General features: G+C 27.2%; 1 protein-coding gene across 1 annotated transcript; it reads right to left on the bottom strand.

Annotated features, from left to right (window-relative positions):
- Window positions 1–93: 93 nt before the first annotated feature.
- LOC145849174 (putative ATP-dependent RNA helicase DHX34) lies at window positions 94–27,121 on the bottom strand. Its single transcript, XM_082954273.1, has 21 exons — window positions 27,068–27,121; window positions 25,585–25,751; window positions 25,308–25,382; window positions 24,799–24,985; window positions 24,018–24,202; window positions 23,079–23,196; window positions 21,608–21,829; window positions 21,239–21,364; window positions 19,557–19,747; window positions 15,804–15,873; window positions 13,846–14,010; window positions 12,281–12,458; window positions 11,756–11,949; window positions 9,275–9,388; window positions 8,866–8,975; window positions 2,939–3,080; window positions 2,640–2,768; window positions 2,176–2,376; window positions 1,255–1,483; window positions 772–942; window positions 94–591 (listed from the first exon to the last, which is right to left on the bottom strand). Exons 1-21 carry the CDS (start codon window positions 27,110–27,112, stop codon window positions 224–226), a joined length of 3,387 nt encoding a protein of 1,128 aa, XP_082810399.1. The 5' UTR covers window positions 27,113–27,121; the 3' UTR covers window positions 94–223.

Genomic DNA, 27,121 nt, shown 5'->3' with positions numbered 1-27,121 from the left:
TTAATTAATGATAAAAATACATTTTTCTCTACATTTATTCTTACTAGCATTAACACTGTGTTTGCTATATAGTGTAAACTTTGTAGACGAGCATTAAAAAAAAAGTTTTTTTTTTGAGATTTTTAAGAAGATAGGCAGTTTAAACTAGTTGAAATATTCTATAAAAAAGTACAAGCTATTAAAAACTTCTAAAAATTTCAGCTTAATAAATGATTTAATTTTACTACTTTAAACTTTTGCATTTTCTTTTATGCAACAGAAACTGCATGGGAGTCATGGACAAGTGTTTTTTACAATTTTCGCAAAAAATACCACCGCCAGACGGCGCCTCGTCTTCACTTTCCTGCTCCCCGATTGGCTCTTCTTCCACTTTGCACGTGACCTGATGACGTATCTTGTCCGACAACGTCACCAGCATCTTCTCCTTGCAGCTCGGGCACGTCCAAAACGACCTGAGGTGTTCCGAGTACTTTGAAGTTTGCGATGACTTCACGCAGTTGAACGTCATGTAGTGTGACGTCATCACTCCGCCTTTTGTCGGGTGCGGCTTTATGACGAACTCATTTGAAGTCAGTAGATTAGGAGAAGTTGCTGGGAAATAATGGATTTATGAGTAGTTAGTTGCTGCATTTATGGTAAAATTTATTGATAACAAAATTAGTAGTTTTTTAAAATACATTAGCTTTTTATAATTATATATACCACATAATTGTTTAATATGTTTTTAATTAATTGAATAATTTGAATAAATAATTTTGTACAACAACTTACAATCGATCAAGTCTTTTTCCTCGTAGAAATCGGGGCCGACGTACAAATCTTCTCTTTCTTTTCCTTTCAGCCTTCTCATCTGGTAGTTTATTTTGCTGTCGAGAAATTCCGAAAGCTTTTGTGTGAGAAATTTTTGTAGCTTCACCACTTCGTAACCCTGCTCTTCATTAACTGAAAACAAAAATAAATGACTGAGTTTAAAAAAAAACCAAAGCTAGACTTTAAAGTAATCCACTAAGTCAATTAGGCGTTTAAAAACACAAGATTAGCAACAGCTAAAATATAGATAACTTAATTAAAAACAAAAAAGATTTAAATGCACCTATTGATAATAACTTAAAATATTTAAACTATTAACCAACTTAAAGTTGTATCAAAACTAAAATTGAAAACTTAACCTTTTTTAAGTAAAAAAAAAAGTTTTGTTTTAAAACAACCTCATCTAAATCAACTACAAAGTACAAAACCACAACTCAAAACAACCTTGGTCTCCTTGCAGGTTGTTAGCCACATTTTCCTGGTGAATCTTTATTCTCATCTCGAGCAGTTTCGCCCACGCGTCCCTCAGCGTGATCGTCATGACGACGAGTCGTTCCGCCTGACCGACGTCGTCAACCGTCAGTTCGATCCAGTCGTCTGCAACCAGCTTGCTGCAATCGTTGTTGGTGTCGACGCTCCTGCTGAACAGCATCAACGTCTGCAACGCCGGCACCTGAGAAAGGATTAAACTTTTTTATGAAGAATGTTTTAATATCATTTAATTTTTGAAAATTGAACAGATCTCACAAACCGACCTGGGTTTATAGGTAAGGGTTTTGTCACCCTTCGTTTAAATTATTTCATTTGAACACTTAAATTGTTATATGTTTTGTACAATTAAAATTTGAAATTAAATTAGCACTTAAGTTTCTTTTTCTTTCTGCGTTTAAAAAGAGAAAAAGGATTTCTTACTGTGCCAAAATCTTTAAAAATTGTAAAAATAAATGAGCCTATCTTCAAAGTGAGTTTACAACAATCTAGTAAACAACAGTTTTAAACATTTATTCAGTAATGAATTTTAACTTTCCACTTAAACTGCTAAACTGAGCTACACGACTATCAACAACAATCTGATCAAAATTCTGCGACATGGATTCGTCCTCATGCTTCAGTCAAATTATACGCTTTGCCAAAGATGAACAAAATCATTACTACCATTCAAAATAAACATTACATGTAGCTTGGTTAATTTTTTCAACTGTTGAATGTTAAACTCAAATTTTAGTCACCGTCAAAACTTAAACGCAACTTCTACCACACATTGATGACTTTTACAAAAAGAATACAACCACACTTGTCACACTTTTAAAAACACCCGCTGAAAAGCATATTATCTACAAAAGAAAAACATGTTAGCCATCAAACCCGCATTGTGTTGCACAGGTAAGGCTTCTTTGTTTCCAGCAGCGAGGTGTAAGTTATCAGCTGGTGCTTGTGCGACGCGCTCTTCTCCCTTCTCTTTCCGTCCGTGACGTCATAATCGCTCGGCTGTATGACGTCGCAGTGATTGGCGAAGTAGGAGTTGGGGTGGAGGGTGGTGAACTTTTTGTTGCGGGTGTGAAGAATCTGTGATAATTTAAACAAATATTTCAACTAGCTTATCTTGACTATTTTTTCTGTTAAGCAAAATGTTTTTCAAACAAACACCAAGCAGACAATACATAAAACAAACAGATTTTACTAATCAATTGATTTTCATACGTTTTTTTTTCAAAGAAGCAAATTAATTAATTTTTTACTTAATAAGATTTTATTCAAAGATAGCAGTTTTTTTTTAATTATACTGTCAGTTCACTAGTAAAAATACTTGGCACTGGTAAATATAAAACCTGGTCAGTTCCGTTCACATAGGAATTGTTTTCGTCCAGAATGGCGTATTGAGGGTAAATCCCTGATGTGAGAACAAGTTTCAACATCAGAAGGTCTCTGTAAGTCAGGTTCCTTCGTTCACTGGATTTCTATAATAAAGTTTTTGTTCACATTTGAAATTTTACCCAGAAAGAAGCAAACAATATTTACAGATAAGTTGTTTGAGATTTTTTAAGTCTGTTTTTGCTTTACTAAAAGTGTAATGTAGGTAAATCTAGCATATTTTTGATCAGTTAATTAACAAAAGTTTAAAACATACAGAGTACATTTCATCGAGGTCGTGACGCAATCTGAACTGAAGATCTTTCTTCTCATTACTCGTCATTGTTGCGTCATCGTCCGATGACGTGTCGCCTCCTCCGTCGTTCAACTTCAATATTTTCCTCCCTCTCTGTCCGTCTCTTAAGATTTTATTTTATTTCTTTAAACTTTTGACGATTTAATTATCAAGCTGTAACTTAAATTAGAACTAAATACAATTAAACTAAAAACTATAAAAATTAGCTAAAAAGTAAAAGTTAAATCTAAAGTTTTGCTGAAAAACCTAAAAAATTGATCTAATGTTTTTAGATTTTTTAAGTGAAATATTTTTTGGTTCTAAATAAACTCTTTACCTACATTTTACACCATTTACAGTTTTTTTTTCTAATTTAAAAATAAACTCAAAAGTTAAAAAATCTAAAGTCAAGCAAAACTTTGAATATTATTCATCAAGAAATAAAATAAGTTTGTACTGTACTAAAAACTTTTATGATTCAAAATTTCAACAACTACAACTAAATAAAAGTTCTAACAAAATCGCAAGTTCCGTCTAAATGTATCTACATTTTATAATAAAAATATTAAACAAAAGTTATTTCAATTACTATAAAATTTATATTATAAGAAATAATATTGAAATAGCTTCAGAAACTAACAAACAAAATATATATAGAGAAATTTAATAACATAAAGGTTCTGAAGAACATTTATTCGATTAATCAAAAATATATCACAGATAATATTAGCTATTAACTGCTAATTAATACAAAAAAAACCTACAATGTAGTTAAACTTATTTTGATAAAAATCTATTAAAAATATAAATGTTCAATACTATCATTAAAGTCAAAAAGAAAAAAACCAAGCATCTTGGTATCGTTTTCAATAAGTTTAATCTCAATATAATGATTAAATTGATCAAATAGCTAGTTGTAGATGCAGGGTTGCCAAATGTTTTTAGCAAATTTTCTCCAGGTTTACAAAATTTCCTCGAGGTTTTTAAAAGTACACATTTTTGGGTCTATTTTTACTTTTTAGTTTAAACCTAAGTTTAAGATAAGAAAAGTGTCAATAAGTATATAAACATTGAAAAGATACTGTAAAGCTACTTTTAAATGGGACACGTTCAAAATCCACCCGCGATCAAAATCCACCCGCGTTCAAAATCCACCCGATCAAAATCCACCCGGTCAAATTCGAGAACTGCTTACCGATCGCGGGTAAGGGTTAGGGGTAACAGTGATAGTAAAATCTAAATAAAAATAAATGAAAAAAATCGGGTGGATTTTGAACGCGGATGGATTTTGATAGTATACCCTTTTAAATATGTTTTTTAATAAAACAATATGTTTGATAACGACAAAATTTTATATCTATATGATAAATTTTTTGTGCCAAATCAAAATTTCACTACATAAAATGTCAAAATTCAAGGTTTTTCTACGTTTTTTAATTTCAAAAATTTTCAAATTCCATGTTTTTTAGCCTAAATTGTCAAATTCCAGGTTTTTCTAGTTTTTTTAATTTCAAAAATTTTCAAATTCCATGTTTTTTAGCCTAAATTGTCAAATTCCAGGTTTTTTGGCAACCCTGTAGATATTAAAAGCTTAATAAAAAATAGCTTCATCAAAATTTTAGTACATATTTTTCATGTAAATAAAACAAAAACAAAAAAAATTTCAAAGGAACAAAAATTTAACAAATTGTTTCTAAATAAACATAAAAATACTTGTTAGAAATAAAATATTAACATAACTGTTATAATGCTGTTTTCAAATCCTAAACTTAATGATTAAAAGAAAAAAAATCTAAACATGCACAGCCTTGGTTGAAAATTTATAATCATTGGCGGCTTTAAAACTTAAAAAATTTGTACTTCTAATGAAAAATATGTTTTTTATCTTTAACTAATACATGAATTCTAGTTTTAACACTGTAAGTGTATATGTTAATTTTTTAATTTAAAGAACTTATTTTTTACTACATCTGCTATCTTATTGTGCTATTTTTTAAAAGCGTACCATGCTAAACCAGAATCAGCAAACTTTAACTTATAACAAGTATAAACTATATTCCAATAGAAAAATACAAAAGTAAACTAATATTTATTTTTTGTTGTTATTGTTAATTTATAGTGTCGTATTAAAACATATGGTGACTTAAACTGAAAGACACACAAAAAAGACAAAAAGAAAAGATAACACAAAAAGTTTATTTCTTATAAAATTTAAAAAATAACTTTGAACTAACAGGTAAACATAAAAACCGAAACTAATAGTATTAATAAATAAACTTTATACTAAAGGATATATGTACCAAAAAATTAAAAACAAAAATAGTGTACAAAACCACAAGTACAGTAAATACAATAGTAAATTACATCAAAAATATAATCTTTGCAATGACCAACAAAAAAACTTATAAACCAAAGGCCAAAGCACATTATCAAAATAGTGAAAACATGCATTAATAAAACTGAAGAGAGAAATATCATTATTAGAGGAAAGGCAATGCTTACAAATTAAACTAGATCCTAAAAATTTAGTCTAATGATTGATACAGGAAAAAAAATTAAACATTTAACTGTACTGATAAAAGTTTATTTGAATAAAAGTATTAAAGCTTTAATTTAATTTTTCCAACTCTTAAGATCTTTTGAGGGCAACCTTCAGGATTGGTCGTCATACTACCACATTTTCATTTATGATAATATTGTCATATTCTTTTTTAATATGAAGATAACAATTTTCTAAATAAAGAGAGGAACATTCGCTAAAAATAAAATAAGCATATTTGCTACAACTTGATTACTTACGCACTTTTGCTAAGGACGCATTGTGCTTAGAAAAGCGAGAGATTAATGTATACCGTTTTCTAAGAATCGAATTTTTGTTGAAATTTTTGAACAAACCGTAGGCTTTCATAAGCCACTTTACTAATTTATTCTTTAATTTCGTACCTCATTTACTTTTATTTAGTTTTCGGTCGTATGATCGGATAGTTTTTTTTATATACAATATTAAAAGGACTTGCATGAAAAAATCCGGTTCGTTTTTTTTAAAATTCTGCAGGTCCTTATACTTACATCAGTAGTCTTTTTTTTCAATACAGGCACTAGGGGTCGGCAAACTGCGGCCCCTCATGTATTTTTCAGCTAAAAAAATCTTTATAATATTTTTTTTATAGCAGTGCAATTTTTTATCAGTACAATTGTTTTAGATAACTTTTTCCTGCGGACTGTTTTTATACAGTGAGGTCCGCAAGCAACTTTTTTTAGTAAATTAGCCTTTCAGATGGTTGCCGACCCCAATGTACACAAATCGTGTTTTTACAATTTTTTAGTTAAAAATACCTATCAGTTACAAAATCATACAAAAATAACATAATTTTTAAAATATCCTTTTTTTTATAAAAAATTGCGTTTATGACGTTTATAGTTTTTACCTAAAAATTAGTTTTGCTCAAAACAAAAATGAAATATTTTATGATTTCTAAGATACATTTGATAAAGATGAATCTGAAATTTTATGCGATATTGGCTATTACTAGCTTTACAGCTATGATGTATCTGCCAAATAATTTGAGCAATATTGATAATCAAACTGAAGTAAAGTTTGTTGAAGATAAAGGTTATCTTGAAACTTTCAGACACCATTTGGAAGCTGAGATAGCTGCTGAAGAAAAACCAAAATCCTTTTTTGATTATTCTTTCAAAGATTTACTTGAATTGATGAGTCTTAAGCCAATAGTCAAGGAAGAACTACCTTTGCCGACCCTGATATTAAAGTATGTTGAAATAAAACTGAGAAAGACTCTCAAATCTGAAGATTCAAGCAAAAATATCAACTCTGCTTTGTGTGGATTAGCCTTGGGGCTTTTTACATATCAAATAATCTCTACTGTGTAAGTTTTTTTGTTTTACGATTGTATTAAACTAAGGCATAGTGTTGTTTAAATCTTCAACTTCTGTTTTAAAATGTAACTAAAAGTTAAGCAGTAATAACATTGTTAATTGTGAAAAATATTAGCAAATAACTGTAAGTATGCACAACTTTTTAGATTGGAGTATGCAATTACTTACGTAGTATCAACTGTATATAAAGCTACCATGAAACTAATTTTGATGGCAAAATATGTAGCTTATAAAGTTAAGGGGATACTTGCAAAGATATTCGAGGCACCTTTAAAAATTGGAAAGTGCTTAATTAAAACAGTTGGAACTTACTTTTTAAATACAACTCTTGTTATCTGTGCTATTATCAGTGGATCTTTTTGCTCGATGTGTTTCTTCATATCCAGGATTTTCGCAAGTGATACAGTTAGTTTTAAATAAATATAATTTATCAATAAAACATAAATTTCTTATGTTCCGTATGTATCAAGTACTTTAACAAGTATTTTTATATGCAGTATAATTTTTAAAAACTTTCACTAAAATTTTTTAACAAAACAAAAATAAATATATAAAATAATATTAAAACTACAGCTAGATCTGAATGCCGGTTATGAAAATATTGATACAAATGAACAGAACGAAATTATTCATACTGGTTAGTAATTTATTTAAATTAAGTATCATATTTATATAGTTTGTGTTGTTATTATGAAAACTTGTAAAACTAAAACATCATAAACAACAATTTCAGTAATTTTGAAATGAAAATAATTTCACAGAGTCTAAAAATGAACGATCAATTGATACGAACAAACAAAACGAAATTGTACTTCCTGGTAAGTTACTTGTTTATACAGATACTTGCAATTTAAAACATAAAGGTTTTTTTTTAAGCAACAAATATTTAACAGAAACTGCAAGTGGAGACAATGAACACATGCTTCGAAAGAAACCCTGCGCAAAGTATACCTCGAAACTGAAGAAAATCAACGGTAAAGACATCAAGAAAAACGATGCTGATTTTTACAACTACATGTACAGATATGCTGGAAATTACGGTTCAAAGATACCGCGTCTTAATTCCATGAACGAGCAACTTTTTTAATGAAAAACAAGCAAAAACAACAATAATCATCAAAGAAAAATTTTATGCACATAACTAAAATAATAACTACAATTTTGGTATAATAAAAATGACTGAAGTAATTAATTTGTTATCATTTTATAAAGTAAAGTAGCAAAAGTAAATTTTTCAAATTACATTTAGGATTAAAGACGTAGGAAGAGTAGTTGCTTATTTATGTTTAGCCTTAAATTTTTTTTTAATTCATTAACAATTAAAATTAATTTTACAAAAGTAAAACTTTTCAGAGTCGATAAACCGAGTATTAAGTTGTTTTCACCTAAAAACAAAATAAAAATTTATCTTAAGAATGTTTAACCTACTTTTAGAAGCTGATTTGCAAAACACGTTTTACTTTCTTTATATTTTAGCTACTCATAAGATCAAAAGGTCTTTAAAAAGTATCAAGCTGTAAAATTATTTATGCAAAGATCTTCAGTTTACTTTTAAAAATACAAAATGTAGATAATAGAAAATAAAACTAGCACAAAAAGTTTTTTTAACCAATTTTTTGTTGTCTAAACATTTTTGCTGACAAGTTGTCAATAGCAAGTAATTCATTAAATTAATATAAGTTTTTTTTTTCATAGATTTGCTGTTATTTTATTGAATAATTCACTTTCTAGTAGTTTTTAATAACATTATGTTTTAAGATACTCCAAAATATTCATTAATACATCTTTAAATAATAAAGTTATTGAAACTTCTATATTTTTATATGCAGTAGCATATTAAGGAGTAACATAGCTGTATTGGAAAACAAATTTTACTAACTTTTCCAAATGTAGTATGTTACAGTGCAAGGTTTTGTAATATTTTCGATATTTTAATTTGTAGAAACGAGTAAAATTTAAAAAGATCTGTTTGTAGAAATAATAATAACTGTTTTATGAGAAAAAAAATAAACTTATGATCTTGGTTTAGCTTTTTAAGTTTTCTTTTGTCCAAATGTCTCTGTTTTCTTTGCTGACTTGTCATCTTTTTTTCTACTTCAACTTTTCTTAGTAATGAGTTATCCTAACAAACAAAAGTTTTTTAAAATATTTTTTTTTATTAATTTTTTTTTATAATTCTACTCATTTTTAAGCGTTTCAATAAATTATTTTTTAATATTAGCTATATAAAAACATAAGTTGTTTCTACAGCTTTGGTCTGCTTCGTGTATTAACAATAAAACACAAACAATGAAACACAAAGTAAAACTAAATATAGACTTCATACTTTTAAACACTCTATTTTTGAGTTAATCAAGCTAAAATTACACCACGCTTTTAAGTGTTAACAAAAAAAAACTTTACAAATTGCAAACAAAATACTTTTAGTAGATCTTGGTATTGTTTTTTAATATTAGTGATCTCGTAGAACCGTTGTTCTTCCAGACCCCTCCTTCTGCACCATTTACTTGAAGACGTCCTTCCCTGCCCTTTTACCTGAATAAGTAATTAATATGTTCTTGTTACTTTAATTTATGGCTGATCAACAACTTTTCTTATGTTGTTGAAACGAAAAAACGCTTTAAAAGTTTAAACTTGAATTGATAAGTCAGTTTTATTCAAAAGTTTAACTTTGATCACTATAATTTTTAATGTTGTAATATTTTTGATACTTTTAGAATACTCAGTGTTTTTTATTAATTATGAACTGAATAAAAACTTGATCACGCTCAAAACAAAAACAAATGATAAGTAATTATTGCATAAAATTGTAAAGGTAACTGTTAATAGAGTTAGTTTGATAAGTTTATAGAAGAGTTTCCAAAGTGGGTGACATCGCACCTATTAGGCAACTTCGGCTATCAGGGAAATAAAGCGGAAAAAAAAATCAAATGGGGATCTGATTAGTAAAGCGACAAAATCTATTGAAAAGGGGGCGATTGTTTTTTATTTTATTTTCGCAAAGGGGTATTTTTTAAAATGAGCTTGCAAAACCCTGGTATATAGCAATCGTACAAATAAATTACATACCATTTGTTAAAAAAGTCTATACAGCTACAAACAAATAAAATATAGTTTATTTTTAAGTTATTTTCTAAATTTGATAGAAGTACCAAGTGTAATACATTTAATTAATTGATGAACCAATATTTAGTTTTACAATAGTTTGATGCTGAAAAATTAACTTTATTATTCTTAACAAACATAAAATAATTTGTTAGAAGTTCTTAAAATATAATGCGATATTTATTTTAAATTTTACATTAAATAAGTGATATAATATACCGTTGTTATTTGTTCATAGAATTATTGAAATAGTTTTAAAATTGATAACCAAAACAAGTATGTTCTTTAAACAAAAACTATTTTTTGACTTATTTAAATCTTTTTATTCTTATACTAAAGTTAACCAAGATTAAAATATTTACAAGCTTATTTTCGTTATAGAATTTCAACCAAATAAAATTTGTTAAAACTAAATTATAATACTGTTAAAGTTTTTATTTATTAATTAATGCTGTAGTACAGAGAAACGTTTTTAAAAGCATTATTAAAGTTTTTTTTCTACAAATCTTTTCTTAGTCTTTAATGGAATTAAAGTTATTTGTATCATTAACTTTTTCAATATATACTGTGTTGGTATAATTCAAATAAATAAATAATGGAAATTATTGTAACTATCAAGAATTTATGTTGTAGCTAGTAGTTACATAACAATTCAAATTTCAACAATACCAAAAAAAATAAGGGGACACACCTCAAAAAGGAGTATATATCTGAAAAAAGTAAAACATTTTAAATAGTTCCAAATCAAGGATTCCCAAAGTGGGCCATAGGCTGCAAAGGAGCCAAAGAGGGGGGCGTGACTAGTAAGGGGGTTATAATTTGAAACTTACTTAGGTATTCTGGAAATGATAATGAAGAGCAAAAAAATCTTAAGTGTATTTAAGGTAAGATATTAAACCTATATGAGATATTACGGAAAAAATTCAGAAATTTAGGGGGCCACAAGCTGTAAATGAGGGGTGCAAGGACATAATTTGAAACTTATACTAGATATTCCGGAGTTACTGGTGAAGAGCAAAAAGAAAGATTTTAGGCGTACTTAAGATCGGTTATTTGACATTTTTTATTGGAAGAGGTAATAGCTTTTTAAATTCAACTTATTTTATTTAAAAGCGGTTTATGAAAAAAAAGCTTGGAAATCTAAAAACAGTTTAAGTTTTAGAAAATAAAAAATGCTTATGTAGGTCTAATTAATAAGACTAGGCTGGTAAAATATTTATGAAGTTATGAATTCATCAGGGTTGCAACTCGTTTTTTCAAAAACTTTTCCAGGTTTTCCAAATTTCCTCAAGGTTTTTAAAAGTACACATTTTTGGGTTTGTTTTTAATCTAAAGTTAAGTTTAAGGTAGAAACTGTTTTAAATAGTATAAAAACATTAAAAAGTAATTATTTAGCTACTTTAAATGTGTTTTCTAATAAAAAATTTTTTGATGATGACAAAAAAATTTTGTCTTTATGATAGATTTTTCGTGTCAAATTGAAATTTTTCTACTTAACATGTTAAAATTGTTAAAAATTCCTTGTTTTTCCAGGTAAAGTGGCAAACCTGATTCATTAAGAGAGATATTTAATAATTATATATACAATAACTCACAATTATAAAATTTTCAAATGTCGGAGCTTCAATCGTCGTGTACCCGTAGCTTATATCAAGTTTGTACAAGATGTCTCACATATAGTAAAAAGTCAGCAACCAAGCAACTACTTTTAAATTATTTTCTAATTCGAATGCCCAACTAATCAAGTCAACAAATCAACAAACTTGTATTCTATATACTATTTATAACCGAACAAACTTGTATCCACTCGTCGAACAAATGCAGCAAGGTGATCGGGTCGCCGTGGTCGCTCTCAATGTTTCTCCTCCTGCTCGAACACTCAATGTCGCTGTGCGCCTTCCGCGTGTACACCGACTGCACGCTCAAGCACGCCGCCACCGTCATCACCTCGTCCGTGACGTTGAACAAGCTGCCCATCAGCAGCATCTTGCCTGTTGCACGTGTTTTGACTTGAGTAATATTTCAGTAAGGGTGCGGGTGTATTTAAATCTATGAGCTTGGGTAGGAAGTTGAATTTTAAGAATTAATTAAGATGGTTAATCTGTAACTGACAAAAAATAGATAATTTTTTAAATGTTTTTATGCTATGGATGATTGCATCATGTGGGGATCAAATTAGCAGTTTTACATGTATTGCGTTTTTACATAATTATTTTATCTACTTTAAATTTCACCCTATTATTAGTTAAAAAACTTATTAATTGACAATAATTCAAAACTATAAAGAATACAATAAAGTTCATAGTATATATTCAATCTCACCTATAGCGACGTCCACCGGTAACTGCGCCAGCATGCCACCTAGCGGAGTAATTTTCTCACTACCGCCATCAAGCGCCTGGTGGTTGACCAGACAGTCAATCGCTTCGTTCATCGACTGCTCCGAAGGCGTTTCGATGAAGGGAAAGTTCCTGACGTCATCAATACCCATGCTCTTCATCTGTTTATTACAGTTACTATTGATAATTGATACACTTATTATTTGCCTTCTGGGTTTAGCGTTTAACGAAAATACTAATGTTTGTTGTTTTGCTTTTTTTTATTTACAATAGATAACTTATTATGTATTTTAAATAATTTTAATTATTTTTTGATTAAAGTGCCTGACTGTTTTTTTCAAGACATAAAGAACAAGTTGTCTATCTTCCGATACAAGGTAAATGATTTTTTTATTGTTACTAAATTAGTGTGACATAATTATTAAGTAATTATTCGAATACTTAACGAAGGTTTAGTCTTATTAATTAGTATTTCTTCAACTTTCATATGAGTGCTTTATGTATTGATTTATTATTTTGTATTTTACTTTACTCTATCATAATTTAGATTTAATAATTAAAAATATTATACATTTTCATAACAGTCGGGTTTAACTTTATATATTGTATATATTATTAAACATTAATCTTAAATAATATACAGTATTTGTTCTTATTTTTAACAAATACATATATACACCTACTTTAGTTTCTATTCTTTCCTTACAGTATTTATTTTTTTACAGAGCTCCGTTGAAGAACAATGTTTAATAAAGAAAGAGTACTGTTTAAACTTGTTAAATTATAATTAACATATTACATATTTGCCTGCTGGATTCAGTTTAAATAGAACTTAGTTAAACGTTTGAGTTAGTAAAATAAAACTTTTGAATTTTTATGGTACTTTTAGATAATAAATTATTTTTATTAACTCTTTTTAATTGATAATATTTTTATAAAATTTACAGATCTTAGATAACGTTAAGAGTTTTAAGTCATTATAAATACTAAAATATTCATTAACTTACAAATATATATTTAATAATCATTTTGATAGATCCGTATTTTGTTGTTTGTATATGAGGTATTATTACTATAAAGTTTGAGGTTATTAAAATATGAAAATATAAATATATTTTAATTAAGTATTTAACAAAATAATAAAATTTAGTAATTATGAACAAAAAAATCTAACTAAATATAAAATTTTATATTTAATAACTTCTACTATATTTTTTTTCTCTTACAGGTATACATGTTGTGTATTCTTCAGTAAAACCTACACTTTGCTTACTATGTAATTTTACGGTAGTTCTACCTAATTCTATAACTAATACATTTATGTTGTAGAAACACAAATGATGTTGTATAAAAAGTTTCTTGTTGCTTAGAAAGTGTCTGTGTTTTGTATAATAAAAATAAGATTTTTAAATAGTGTTTAGTAACAGTCAAAAACAATAAACTAATGGCTGTACTACTTTTTTTGACTATACAAAACAAGCATGTTTCAATATTTAAGTTTATATGTATGCACACTTAGATAATTTTATAAAATGTATAAACAACAACCTGCAACACGAGAGAATCGAGAGGCACTCTTCTGATTTCCGGCGGCGAATAGTCAATCATTTCGTCATAGTCGTCCTGATTGTACAGCCGGAAGCAGGTTCCAGGCCCGGTTCTTCCCGCTCGACCCTTGCGCTGTTCCGCGCTCGCCCGCGATATCCACATTTCCTACGTGGTAACATGTGGAAATTTTTTAATTATCATTTAAAGTTTCATGTACATTTGAATCAATTTAAATAGGCTATAATTTTTATAAAATTAGCGTGAAGTTATACCCGGGTTGAAACTTCTATTGAGTTACTTAGTTATTCTGAATAATGAGGAGCTACACTTAGACTAGTATATAACTGTGAATTTAAATGTTAGAACAAGATGTTAAGTGAGTTTTTGTAAAAATTAAAAAATGGAATACTTTAATAACATATATGGATAGTATAGATTAAAATAGCAGTAAAACCCTTCCAGATAAGATAAATAAAATTGATTTTGGCCAAATTTTAATTTTGTTTTTAAGTTGCAGGCAAATTTTGAAAATATAACTGTCTTCAGACAACTATATTTGGTCAAAAAAAAGTATTCGATATTTCATTAAATATCGGTATAATTTACCATAACTTTAAGGTACCCGCAATAAGTAAAACTTTTATCATACAATAAATTAAAAAGAGTTTAAAACTTTAATTTATAACAAAAGTTACACTAAGAAATTTAAAAACAAAGCTTTGAACAGAAAAATACTAAGTGCACTAACAAAAAAATTCCTCAAAAATTAGCTTAAAGTTTATACTAACTATTTAAAGCAGTTTTGAATAGATGTTAAGAAGCTTTAAGTTCTAGCCCGCTAAAACATTGCGTCTATTAAATAAATACAATCTTTACAATCTAGTTATATTTTTAACAACCAACAAAACCTAAATAAAAGTACATTAGTTATTCAAACAACCTTAGAGTCAAGCTTACATACCATTAACAAAAAATCAGTCGTGTACTGATCTATTTACGTGAAACTTTTGAATTTTATACTTACTGTACAGAATATGTTTAATGCATTTTTTTAAGTTAAGTTAAAATATAAAGTCTACATCAGGGTTTCCCAAAGTGGGCGGTACCGCCCCCCTGGATGCGTTTTTAGTAAGTCAGGGACAATAACTAGTAAAGGGGCGGAAAGGGGAAGGGGGCCTTTTTTTAAATTTTGGGCAGTCATAAAATATTTAAACAAAAAAAAAAGGTCTTAGATTTTTTTAAATGGTAGATTTTTGAGTAGTCTTGTTGGAGGGTGCAATAGCCTTTTTTATTTCTTTAAAGGGGGCTATTTTAAAAAAGTTTGGGAAACCCTGGTCTACATACTAGACATGTTTGAGTATCTAATAAAAATTTTAAGTTTCAAAAACAGTTTATGTATTTTTTAATTATTAGAATTTAAACAGTCTTTGCTTTAACAATAAACTCACTGCTAAAACTATACCCATTTTAAATTAAAAAAATATTACTTTAAGTAGATATTTGAATACAAGTGGCTAATAATAGTGTTGTGATTAGTTTAAACACTTATAAAAAAGTAACTACATATTTTTGATAATGTAATAAATACATTTTAAACAGTTTCTAAAAAAGTGGTGTGGTTGTTATAACTCAAGTATTATCTTAAAATCTAAAACCAAATTAAAAAAAAGACTAAGACTCTCAAAAACTTAATATTAAAGATTTTAAACAATACTTATTGTCTAAAGATGTAAGATAAATATCAGTTTAAACAACTTTAACACAGCTTAAAAACTTAACTTAACTTTATCATTCACAATTAAATTTTAATGCCCTCTCAGATTTGTTTATATACATGAACTTAAACTGTTATACTAACTTAAAATATAAAATACATGTGCTAATCATTAAATTCAATTGAGAATGTATGAAGTTTTGAAATTAAATTACATAAACAATTATAAAACACTAATAAAAACCTGTAATTTGTTCATTTTGTTGTTGGCGTCGTAATTAAGCTGCTTGTGTTTTCCAGAATCCACTACAAACCTGAAAAGTGATATTTGATATGAGCTTTTTAATAAGCTGGTTTTGATTATTACCTTATAACAGGGGTCGGCAGGCAGTTGGTGCTTGCGGGCCAAAATTCAAATTCCCAAAATCTTCGCAGGCCGCAGTTTTAGTTTTAGTGACATTTTAATATTTTTTTGGTTTTAGTTTTCGTTACTCTACAGAAAATGTTTACTTTTAATTTTATTAATATTTATAAATGACTTTTAGCTACACATAGTTTACATTTAAATTATAAATGTTTATTGGAATAAATTTGCATTGACTAGTATACTTAAGTTTTAATAAAATACTAACTTTCATAAACACTTAATAAACTAAACTTAATGTTTTTTATTTATTTTACTTACAACCTAACTATCTATAATAACCGACTTTGAAAAATATTTTTAGGACACTTTTATACATTTTTCAAACTATGAACCACTTTTTCATATTTTAAAAATATTTACATTTGAAAACAATTTTTCGCGTCTAAAATTTTTCGTTTTCAGTTTTTTTAAAAATCAGTAATTATTTAATCAAATAAAACTAATACCTATTTGTATTATAGAAAATCTAAAACAAATTCTTTAACATAATTAATGGTCAAATGCTTAAATAAAATACATTATTAGTAATTAATTAGTTTTTTTCATGGTTGCCACTTTAAAAGCAAAAAATGTCCGAGTTATATCAAACCAGCTTAAATTTATTAAAGTTAAGAAAATTAAAAATGTGCTGTAAATCAAGGTTAAATACCTAATTAAAGTATCATCATTAAAAAATAGCACAATATTTAAAAAGACAAGAAAAAAACAATTAGTGAGCTACACTACACATAAAAATATTCTGAGATTTCGAAGATTTATTCAAAGTGTTTGAAATGGATGCTAAAAACACACTTGAGTTGTAAAAAATATCTTTAATAGGTATAAAATAGTCTGAGTTTTTCAAATTTTTAAACTAGCATGTGTGTTTGGCAACGCTGTTTAAAATAAAGTTCAAAAAATAAAGAAATGTTAAAGTTTATTAACAGTAAGTTAATAATATAGAAAAAAAAATCATAATAATTCAGCTTGAATGAACAATTAAGTTATTTAAATATTTCCAACAAAATATAAGATTTTATTAAGTCATTAATGAATTAGAAAAAACTTATTAAGCACTATAGCAATCTTTATCTGCAATAAAAATATTGTATTTAAAAAGAGTAAATGTAAAATATAAGACAAGCTACAAGAATTAAAAAACGTTAGTTAGGAGTTTTTGGAGAAACAAAAAAAAAATTGCTTAAGTCAGTTCCAACAAAGCACATGATCATTTTCAGTAACTACAGACTGATCAGTAAAATTTTCAAGGCAAATATAAAGTAGAAAGATTAACTACTAAAAATAAGTTATTCTTTAGAATTTTAAATTTATTTAAAGAATTTATGTTGGCGGTAGCAAAATATTTTTGTTTATTTCTTCAATAACAACAAGAAGTCGTGTTTAGGAAATTTCTTAAGAAGCCGCATAAATCAAATTAGGACTTTAATATTTTTTTTAATATGAAAGTACTGATACAACAAAAATTGTTCATTTAATTCTAGATTCTACTAGAATACCTACGTTCTACTAGAGGTGTTTTTATTAACTTTGATTTTTTAGAAAATTTTCTAGGTTTAGTTCAATGCAAAGCACAACAATAGGCAAAGACATTTTAAAAGCAAAAGTACGATGCAGCAATATAATTTTATTTTTTTAATTTTTTGCTTCTGTTATAACTATAAAATAAAATTAAACTGCATAACAATATTTAAAATACTGTTAAGCTACTTTAAATGTGTTTTTTTATAAAAGAATATTTGTATGGTAGATTTTATGTGTCAAAACGAAAATTCAGTACTTTACATATATAAAACGTTTAAAATTCAAGGTTTTTTTTAATTCTCAAATTTAAGATTTTTCTAGTATTTTTAAAGCATAAATTGTAATATTCAAAGCTTTTTCGGATTTCAAGTTTTTTAACAACACTGATTGTTCATACCTACGTGTATAGAGTTAATTAAATAATATTTCAAATTAAATCAGCTGCAAGATTTTAAATTTAACATATATTATAATGAAAACGAACACTGTATGTAGAACAAAAAATAAATCATTAGTTTAATTTGCCACTCTTTAAAGCAAAAAAGCCAGCTTGAGTGACAAAAAACTAGTCTGATTTTTAGTATACAAAAGGCAATTCAATCCAAAACTCTAAAAATAAAAAATTGGCCTGAAATTTGACGTCTTCAAATAGTCATAGTCTGAATATTTTCCAATATTTGGTTGTTTAATTGCTTGAATTTAAACTATTTTGATTAAAAATGTACAAACTTAATAAATTTAACATACCCAAATCTAGCTTGTGTTAAATAGCTATTTCCAAAAAACAGCAACTGTGTATATCAGTATGCAACGCATAAAAAATAACTTAATTTACAAAAAAAAAGTTGTTTGTAAAATGAAAATATACACCAGACAAAAACTATTTTAATTTATGTCTTATACATTTTTTATAATGTGGTTGTACACAACTAAATATTACATGTATAAACAACTATCTTAGAAAGTCGCGCATATACTAAACTTAATCTAACTTAGTTATTTAACAAGAATTGGTTTAAAATATATGCATCTTTGTACATTGGTGTGCATAGGAATTTATTTAAAGTGCACAAAAAACTTTTAAAAAAATCTAAACGTGTCAAAACCAAAATATAACAAACTTAATTTCTTATCACTATGTAATTTTAACTATTTCTATGCTCTCTAAAACATAATACTTAGTAAAAAACATTTACAAATAGACTTATGAATAAAATACTTAAAAAAAATATCTAAACTGTAAATAAATGACATGGAACTTAATTTGCTGTTCATTACTTTCGTACAAAATGGAAAACATTTGCATGTAGTTTATTTACTAAATACGTGTTATATAAGTAACTTACTAAAATCAAGCAATTTTAACACTGTTTTTTCAGATAATAACTTGCTGCTGTGAGAAGTAAATTGTTTTAAAACTGAGATAAAATCCTGATGGAATGCTAATCTGTCTTTTTCACGTTTTTAAGCTAAAGTAGTAAAGTCTTTTAGTTATTTTAAAATGTTATACAGGAACTAAAACGAGATAAAACAAATTAAACCAAATAACAATAATAATAATTAAAATATATTTGTGCTCAGCGGGCCACATTTACATGCTCGCGGGCCGCAAGATTTTCTTTCGAGGGCCGCATTCCATTCAAAAAAATAATGTGCTCGCGGGCCGCAGATTTATCCTTCGAGGGCCGCATTTGGCTCGCGGGCCGCAGTTTGCCGACCCCTGCCTTATAACCATGCTATTTACAAGAAGAAACGACAATTGAAAGTAGATTAGTTTTTAATTGACGAGTAAAAAAGATCCTCTTGCATGTAATAAACAAAGCCGAACAACATATCCGAATTAATTTAATAAAAATGAAAATTGTTCTTACCAACCTTTACCGCCCTCAAATGACAAATCAATGTAAAAAAATAACAATAAAGTTTGCTAAAACTAAACCTCTTGCCAATAAAACAAGTATGTCAAAATTTCATTAATATTCAAAAACTTGTAACTTGTAGTTTTGCTTCCGTATATGTGTACCCAACGATAATTATGACGTCACAAACCTGACGCCGTCGACGGTGACGGACGTTTCCGCGATGTTGGTGGACAGCACGCACTTTCTCACTCCCGGAGGAGGATAATTGAACACTTTCTGCTGCTCCTCTGATCCCAGAGTGGAGTGGAGGGGGAGGATTATCCACCTCCGAGTCTCTTCGGCGTAACTCCGCATCGCCTCCTCCACCGTCGTTATCTCCTGTTGATTTTTAAAACACGTTTACGTTGTTTTTCTTAGAACACTTCGTATTCGAAAAAGTCATGATTACACAAACTTTTCAGCTTTAAACTGGCATTCCTGAATTTAGACTCTTTTCTCATATCTTCGTTGGTCAGCGCCCAGTTGGGCTTATAACAAGATGAAAATACGTAGCCTACTAATAGTAAAATCTTAGGTGTACTTTTTATTTTTTTAACTATGAATTATCTAACTAGGAAAATATAATCAGAATTTGAGTTGCCGGAATTTAAACAGCCATGTAACTGCTACAGAAGTATTTAATAATTTGCTTTAAGAAAGCTAGCTTATTAAATCTTTTTTTATATAGCTATAGCAACATTAAATTTATGATAATAACTACACCACTTTCACTAATAAATATATTTAGTGCTTCGCAAATTATTTCTGAATATGTATTTTTTAAAGTACTTTACTGGTAAGAAAAATAAAATAAATATTAAAACCAGGTTTGAAAGGGGTTTTTTTTTGTAAATTTCTTCCAGGTCTTTAAAAAAAAATTTCTTGGCCCATTTTTAGTCTAAAAATAAACTTAAAGTAAAAAAAAAAGTGTCTTAAATAGTACAATAATATCAAAAAGGTATTTTATAGCTACTTCGAACGTATTTTTTATGAAAAAATAATAAAATATACAAGCATTTTTTCAATCCTTAATATAGATTTGTCTTATTTAATCAAAATTTTGTTACTTTACATCTAAAAGTAGTATAAAATTCTAGGTTGTTTTCAAAATTTCTCAAAATTACAGGTTTAAAGGTTTTTTTTTTCCAAAATTTTCAAGTTTAAGACTTTTCCAAGATTCCAGTTTTTTTTAGCAACCCTGTAAAACTTAATCATAATTAAGTCTGCAAAATGAAAATATTTTCATTTAACGCATTGTAATTTTATTAAAATTAAGGCATAAAAACAAAGTTTTACTTTTTTTGAAATTCACAACTTAAAATCTACAAAAAAACTTATTACAATTTCTTTTTTGAGAAAAATTAAATTTTTAAACTATAAACCACTGACATTTTACCAATATTTCCATAAATACTGATTAAGCTAGACACGTATGAACTCTGAGACTATTTGTTGTATTTTTCTGCTTTGTAATTTTTTTCAAATGTAATTTATGTTTAGTTTAACTGTACTTGTTTAACTAAAATCAAAATTTACTTCCTTGGAAAACTTTTAAATATTTTATTTTATACCCATAGATTTTGATGCTACATTAAATTTTCTCTTAACTTATCATTACCTAGTATAACTAAATAAAAAAACACTTGAAAAACAATCCTTAAAAACTTTATAGAAACAATTTAAACTTTTCATTTAAAAAGACTTTCTAGTAGAACGCTTCAAGAAAATCGACAAATAATGAAGATTCTTCAAGTAATTTTATATGTAGTTAATTTCGCAATAAAATTTAGTCAAACAAATAAACAACTATTTTTATTATTTCAAAATTACCTGCATACCGGGTAGGAACACCAAAAGATCTCCTCTCTCACTGGAGTCGTACTTCTTGTCTATAAGCTGCAGTACTCTCAAGTAGGGTGCCGGGTTCACCTTGCTCGTCTTTGTTGACTTGTCTTCCTTGAATTTAAATTGTTATTCAGTTCAATCTTTAAATTTTTTCGTATTAAAATGAACTAAATTTATACTTTTAGTTTACTGATTTAGCAGTTGAATGTGTTTCTAATGCATTAAGTTAATTTACTTAAAATTACTATTCTTAGTAGGAAAAAAAATTATAAAACAATTAGTTTGTTAGTCAAAATTATAAACAAGTCAAAATAAACTTATCATTTTATTTGCGGCTAAAACAATATAACTGACCATGGGTATGGGTCGGTACTGCAGCTCGATGGGAAACAGCCTGCCGGGCACCTGAATGCAGGGGGATCCCCTGAAATAGGAAGAAAACAGCTCCAGGTTGATGGTGGCAGACATGAGGATGATCCTCAGCTTGCTCGATTCTGATTGGCTGCTTGTAGGTTTTTCCACCAGTCGCTTCAGCAGGCCGAGCAGAAAGTCTGACTGCAGGTGGCGCTCGTGGATCTGGTAGATATTATGTTTTTTTTTTTGATATTTATAACAGTTTACTGTTAAAGCTCAGATTAGTCAACAGTTAATATTAAAATAAAATTAATAAAATCAGTATACCTAAAAAATTATAATTATTTACTAAAACAGTGATTCGTAGATTTTGAAAATTTTTATAATCTAAAAGTATACATAATTTTAAAATAAAAAATTTTAGAGTTGCTAAAAATAACAACAATATCCATAGTTATAGAAAACCTATTTAAGGTATTTTTGTTATGGGTGGCTGTCAAATCTGCACGAGCGTACAAAATTGAACGAGGGGACAATAATGCACAAGGGCTAAAAATTGCACGAAGATAATTTTGCACAATGATAAAATTGCACGAAGACACTTTTGAACGATCAGATGTTTTTGCAAGGAGACACTTTTGCACAAGCTGAGATTTTTGTTTATTAGTTTTTTTTACTGTCACTGTTACCCCTAACCCTTACCCTGGGTCGGTAACTTTTTTTTTTAATAAATTATTTTTTTTATACTATCATTGTTACCCCTAACCTAACCCTTACCCTTGGTCGGTAACTTAATTTTTTTTTTATAAATTGTTGTTTTTTTTTATAATAGCTATTTTTTTTTACTATCACTGTTACCCCTAACCCTTACCCTCGGTCAGTAACTTTTTTTTAATTAATTTATCTTTTAGTTTTTTTTCCTGTATTTTTTTAGTATTTTTTTTTACTCTTGGGCAAATTTGTTCCCTCGTGCAAATTTATTCCCTCGTGTAAATTTGTCTTTGTGCCCTCGTGTAACTTTTTCTTAGTGCAATTTTGACCCGTTCCCTTTTAATATATGTCATCACGAGAAAAACAAACATATATTTTTTGTTAAGACAGATAAGTTATGTTGAAAATTATTTTTTTTTAACGACAAAAAGTTATGTTAATAATATTTGTTCAATATCTAACAATTAAAATTAATTTAAGAAAACTAGAAAAACTGCAGACCCCTTTGGAAGCTTTAAAAAAAGCTATATTGTTGTAAGAAGAAAATTTTTCAAACTTTTACTCAAAAACAAATTCTGATAACAGTATCTTAAAATGATTGATGAAATACTTAATAGTATTTATTAAATAGCACAGAAAATAATGATAAATATACTATTGTATTAATCAAAAAATTAGAAAACTTACATAACAGTTTCAAGTTTTGTAGCAAAGAAGATTATTATAAAATCTTTCAACCCTTATTTAATATAAAATAAACCTCATCAAGAATTATGACATCGTATTGAGATAATGTTGAATCCTGCTGAAATTGTCTCAGTAATAAACCTTCAGTTAGAAACAAAATTCTCGTGTCTTTTGACTTGGTTCCTTCAAACCTGAATTAAAAATATTTTTTTAAGTATAAAATAAAACTAACAAATAATATCAAAATATAATATTCACAAGTATAAAACTATAAACAAAGAATATATGATTGATGTGAAAAAATGAATATTTAGAAAAAATATACTATACAAATAAAACATCTTTTTTCACATAAAAAACCGCAAAATTTCATCATAATCAAAAATGTTTAGACTTAATTACAAGTATTTATATAATATTTAAACTAAACTGTAAATTTTATTAACTATGTATCAAAACTACGGGTAATAACATCTTAGTACTTAATGATTTTTTCATAAGATTGTAATAGTCGTTGTTAATTCAAAACTTTCAAAATAAGTTTCAAGTCAATCTGGGAAAAACAAGTATGTATCCTTATTTATAGAATAAGATAGATATGTAAAAAAAAATTATGTTATCTGACAGTTACGTGTAAAAATCAGAATGAGAAGCATTTTAACTAAAAAAAATTAAATTTTGATATTTTGTCATAAAACAACTTCAAACTGCTTGAAATATAGAAAATAAATCTAAATAATATAAAGGAATGATGGTAAAATACATAACATTTGCTATAATTCTTTTCAGCAAAAAAACCTAAAAATTGCACTTACTTATTCAGCTAGAATTCTATACTGAACTATATTTTATTTTCTTAACAAACCTTAGTACAGTAAGTAAAACACCAAGCTACAATTAACAATGCTACAGCTAAGTGGCACTAGTTCATTACAATTTGCAAACTAATGTATAAAATTAATATGTATCAATGTATTATAAGCATAACTTTGAAATATATATAAAATTAAACCTTATTTGGTAAGCAACTTCAGATCCGTTCTGCTTCATTGATTCTAGCGCCACGCGCTTAGCCAATGAGATAGCTGCAATTCTCCTGGGCTGGGTGCAAGCGATCTTGTTGAAACCAGCCTGCATCAGGTACTGAGGCACTTGTGTTGACTTTCCACATCCCGTGTCACCAGCTATTATTACCACCTATATAAAGTTTTGTTTTGTTTGTGTTGTCACAAAAAGCAACCACATTTTTAATTTTAGAAATTATACATATATATATATAAAATTATACTAAAACTTTTTAATGATAAATACACTTGTTAGTTATTAAATGTAACTAACTTTTTTTATGTATCAACACAACATCAATAATATTTTATCAACTAACAAAAGTTGACCATGTGTATTTTTACTATTAATGGCTGTAATTGGTCAAAATCATCGTTTTCAAATAAATAATTTTTTAAAATATGAAACTAATTTAAAAATTTATTTGAATAAATAGATATACTTATATATTGTTATTTAAATTATGAGAAAACAGAATTAACTTTTGTACCACTAACTTTAAAGCAAGTTAAACACTGTTTTTTTTTACTAAATAAAATATTCTAAGAAAGATAGAATGAAATTTATTTCTAATCTAATTATAATAAATCAATAGTAGACATCAGGGCAAAAATATTTAATGTATTTGCAACAAATAGAAATAAATTATTTTAAATATTTTGTGTTGTTTAGTTTATCATAAGATAAAACCAAAACATAACTTTATATTTATCTATTTACAATCTAACTTGATTATCCATAACAGCCTTGATAATTTCCTTTTTATATTTTGCAATAGGTAGGTTTTCCTGAGCACATCTCATCTTTTTTAGTTTTTGAAAGTCTTGCTTTTGGCAAAAGTCAATGTAGTGCAAAATTGCAGACCTAAACTGTGATAGTCGTTTTTTTGGTATGCCATAGCTTCTTTCTCTTTCACTGGAAGTAAACTTTAAACTTAATAACTTTGATACTAGAACAATAAGTATACTGTATGTGTTTCTAGTAGCTAAGCTGAAGCCTTAATAAACTTTTATAGTAATTAGGTAGTAGTATAAATTTTCAAGATTATTTTTATAATTCTTTTTAAATGATATAAAATAAAAAATCTATAACAGTATTTAAAATTTGAAGTTGGTTAAGTATATTAAATTTACAAAACCTTTTAATTGTTACAATATCTATGTCAGAATTTATAAAAGTTCCATGTTTGAAATATAAATTAGAAATGAAAAAATAACACCAATAAATAAAATCATACCCTGAAGCATAGTATTTAGAATATTTTGTTAGATCCTCAATATCTTTAGTGACAATCGAACAATTTACTTTGAACCTAAAATTACAAATTCTGATAATAATAAATATACAAAAACATGGTTTACTTTCAAACTATAATATTACTCTACTAAAATATACTATAACAAAACTCTACTAATATAAACATTTTATAGTTTTCAAGAGATTATAAGTTTAAAAAATTAATTAACTATTGAAAATAATGTTCTTAAGTATTTTAACAAAGCCTGTTAAGTAACCTTGCATCATATGATTCAGGAAAATCGTCTGATTGATGCCTGTTAAACTTTGGTTTACTGGTGCTTTTCTTTTTTGATTGAAATTTTTGATAACGTTCAAAAAACAACCAAAAATCATCATAACTTTTTGATCCTTTTCTTATGAAATCTTCTTCTCGAAAAAATATCTAAAAAAGTTATTTTTTAATGTAAACAAAAAATTATACAATTCGACCTATGTAAGCTTTAATGAAATACAAAACACACTTTAAAACATTAAATAGACAATCACTGATGCTGTGTAATAGCTTTAAGGTTAAACGGGTCCAATATATTTTTTTGTTAACTAAATTTAACATAGATTAATATACTTATGCTAAAAATATAAACTACAAGTCAGTTTTTATAGAAAACAAAAATTTAATAGTTTTTGAGGTATAAGTATTTTTGAAAAAATCTCCTATTTGAACGTACCACAACTTGTTGATTGTCAAATTTCTGGGAAAATCAAATTTTAATAAAACTTTTTTTCTCCTTAATTTTTAAGCCGGAAATAATATAAATATTATTTAAATTAGCCTCAAGTTATTGTTTAAAAAGAAATCAAACATAACATAATTTCAGCTTGATGTTGGTCCAACATCATACTAGGTAACTACCAAACCCTGATATTTGGTCAGGGTTGCTACACAATCAGGATAAACTCAGGATAACAGGGTCAGTAAGGATTTTTTCTCAGACTAGTTCTTATGCAGGGTTGCCACTTTTTGGGTCAAAAAATCTTCCCTGAGTGACTAGAAAATTCCCTGAGTAACCTTAAAATTCCCTGAGTTTCCCTAATTTTTTTTTTTCAAATGCTTAAAAACTTTATCATTTATTAAAAATTACAATGTTAATTCTAAGAACATTGAAGAACTAGCCGCAAGGCTTAGAATTTTTTTAAATAAGCACTTATAAATAAATTAAATTAACTGTTTTGCACAAAATTTTGAAACGAGATTAAGTAAATCTCATTTTAGATGTAGAAAAAAATTCCCTGAGAATTTTTAATAAATCTTAAAATTTCCCTGAAATTTTTAGAAAAAATCCAAGTTTCTTAGAGTTTCCCTGTGTTTAAAAAAAAGAATCGAAATTCCCTGAGTTTCCCTGAGATTTTCTATAACTTATAAATTCCTTGAGTTCCCTGAGTGCATGGCAACTCTGTTTATGGTTTAAATTTTTTTCAGATAATATGTTTTTATTGAGTTGTTTTATTGTTATTTTAGTATTTATAAGTATTTAAGCTTGATTAACTGTATTTTTTAAGTTTTTAGCTCAAATTGATCTTTTTCCAACTTTATCATTAATTCAGACTGGCGTTTTTTGCTTCAAAGAATGTCAAATCTGATAATACTCATAAAAATAACCTGTATACTTTGAACTATGGTCAATAAACTTTATGAAAAAAGACCTTTTAATTGTTGAGTTACATGTCATGATAGCTTTCAAAATTTTATTTGTTTACCTTGTCAAGTGTGTGTTTATGTGATTTCCAATCATATTGATTCATATCTGTTAA

The sequence above is a fragment of the Thalia democratica genome, chromosome 1 (assembly GCF_965202585.1).
Source record: "Thalia democratica chromosome 1, ktThaDemo2.hap1.1, whole genome shotgun sequence".
In the NCBI taxonomy this organism is placed as follows: Eukaryota; Metazoa; Chordata; class Thaliacea; order Salpida; family Salpidae; genus Thalia; species Thalia democratica.
The sequence above is the reverse complement of the archived record's forward strand: the minus strand, read 5'-3'. Positions and strand labels throughout refer to the sequence as shown.

Excerpts from the sequence above, each read along its gene's own strand:
- LOC145849174 (XM_082954273.1), bottom strand. The coding sequence starts at position 27,112 with ATGAATCAATATGATTGGAAATCACATAAACACACACTTGACAAG. Across the intron at positions 19,748-21,238 it reads TGTTCCTACCCGGTATGCAG|GAGATAACGACGGTGGAGGA; the intron begins GTAATTTTGAAA and ends AAAAATCAACAG. Across the intron at positions 1,484-2,175 it reads ACCTGTGCAACACAATGCGG|GTGCCGGCGTTGCAGACGTT; the intron begins GTTTGATGGCTA and ends ATCCTTTCTCAG.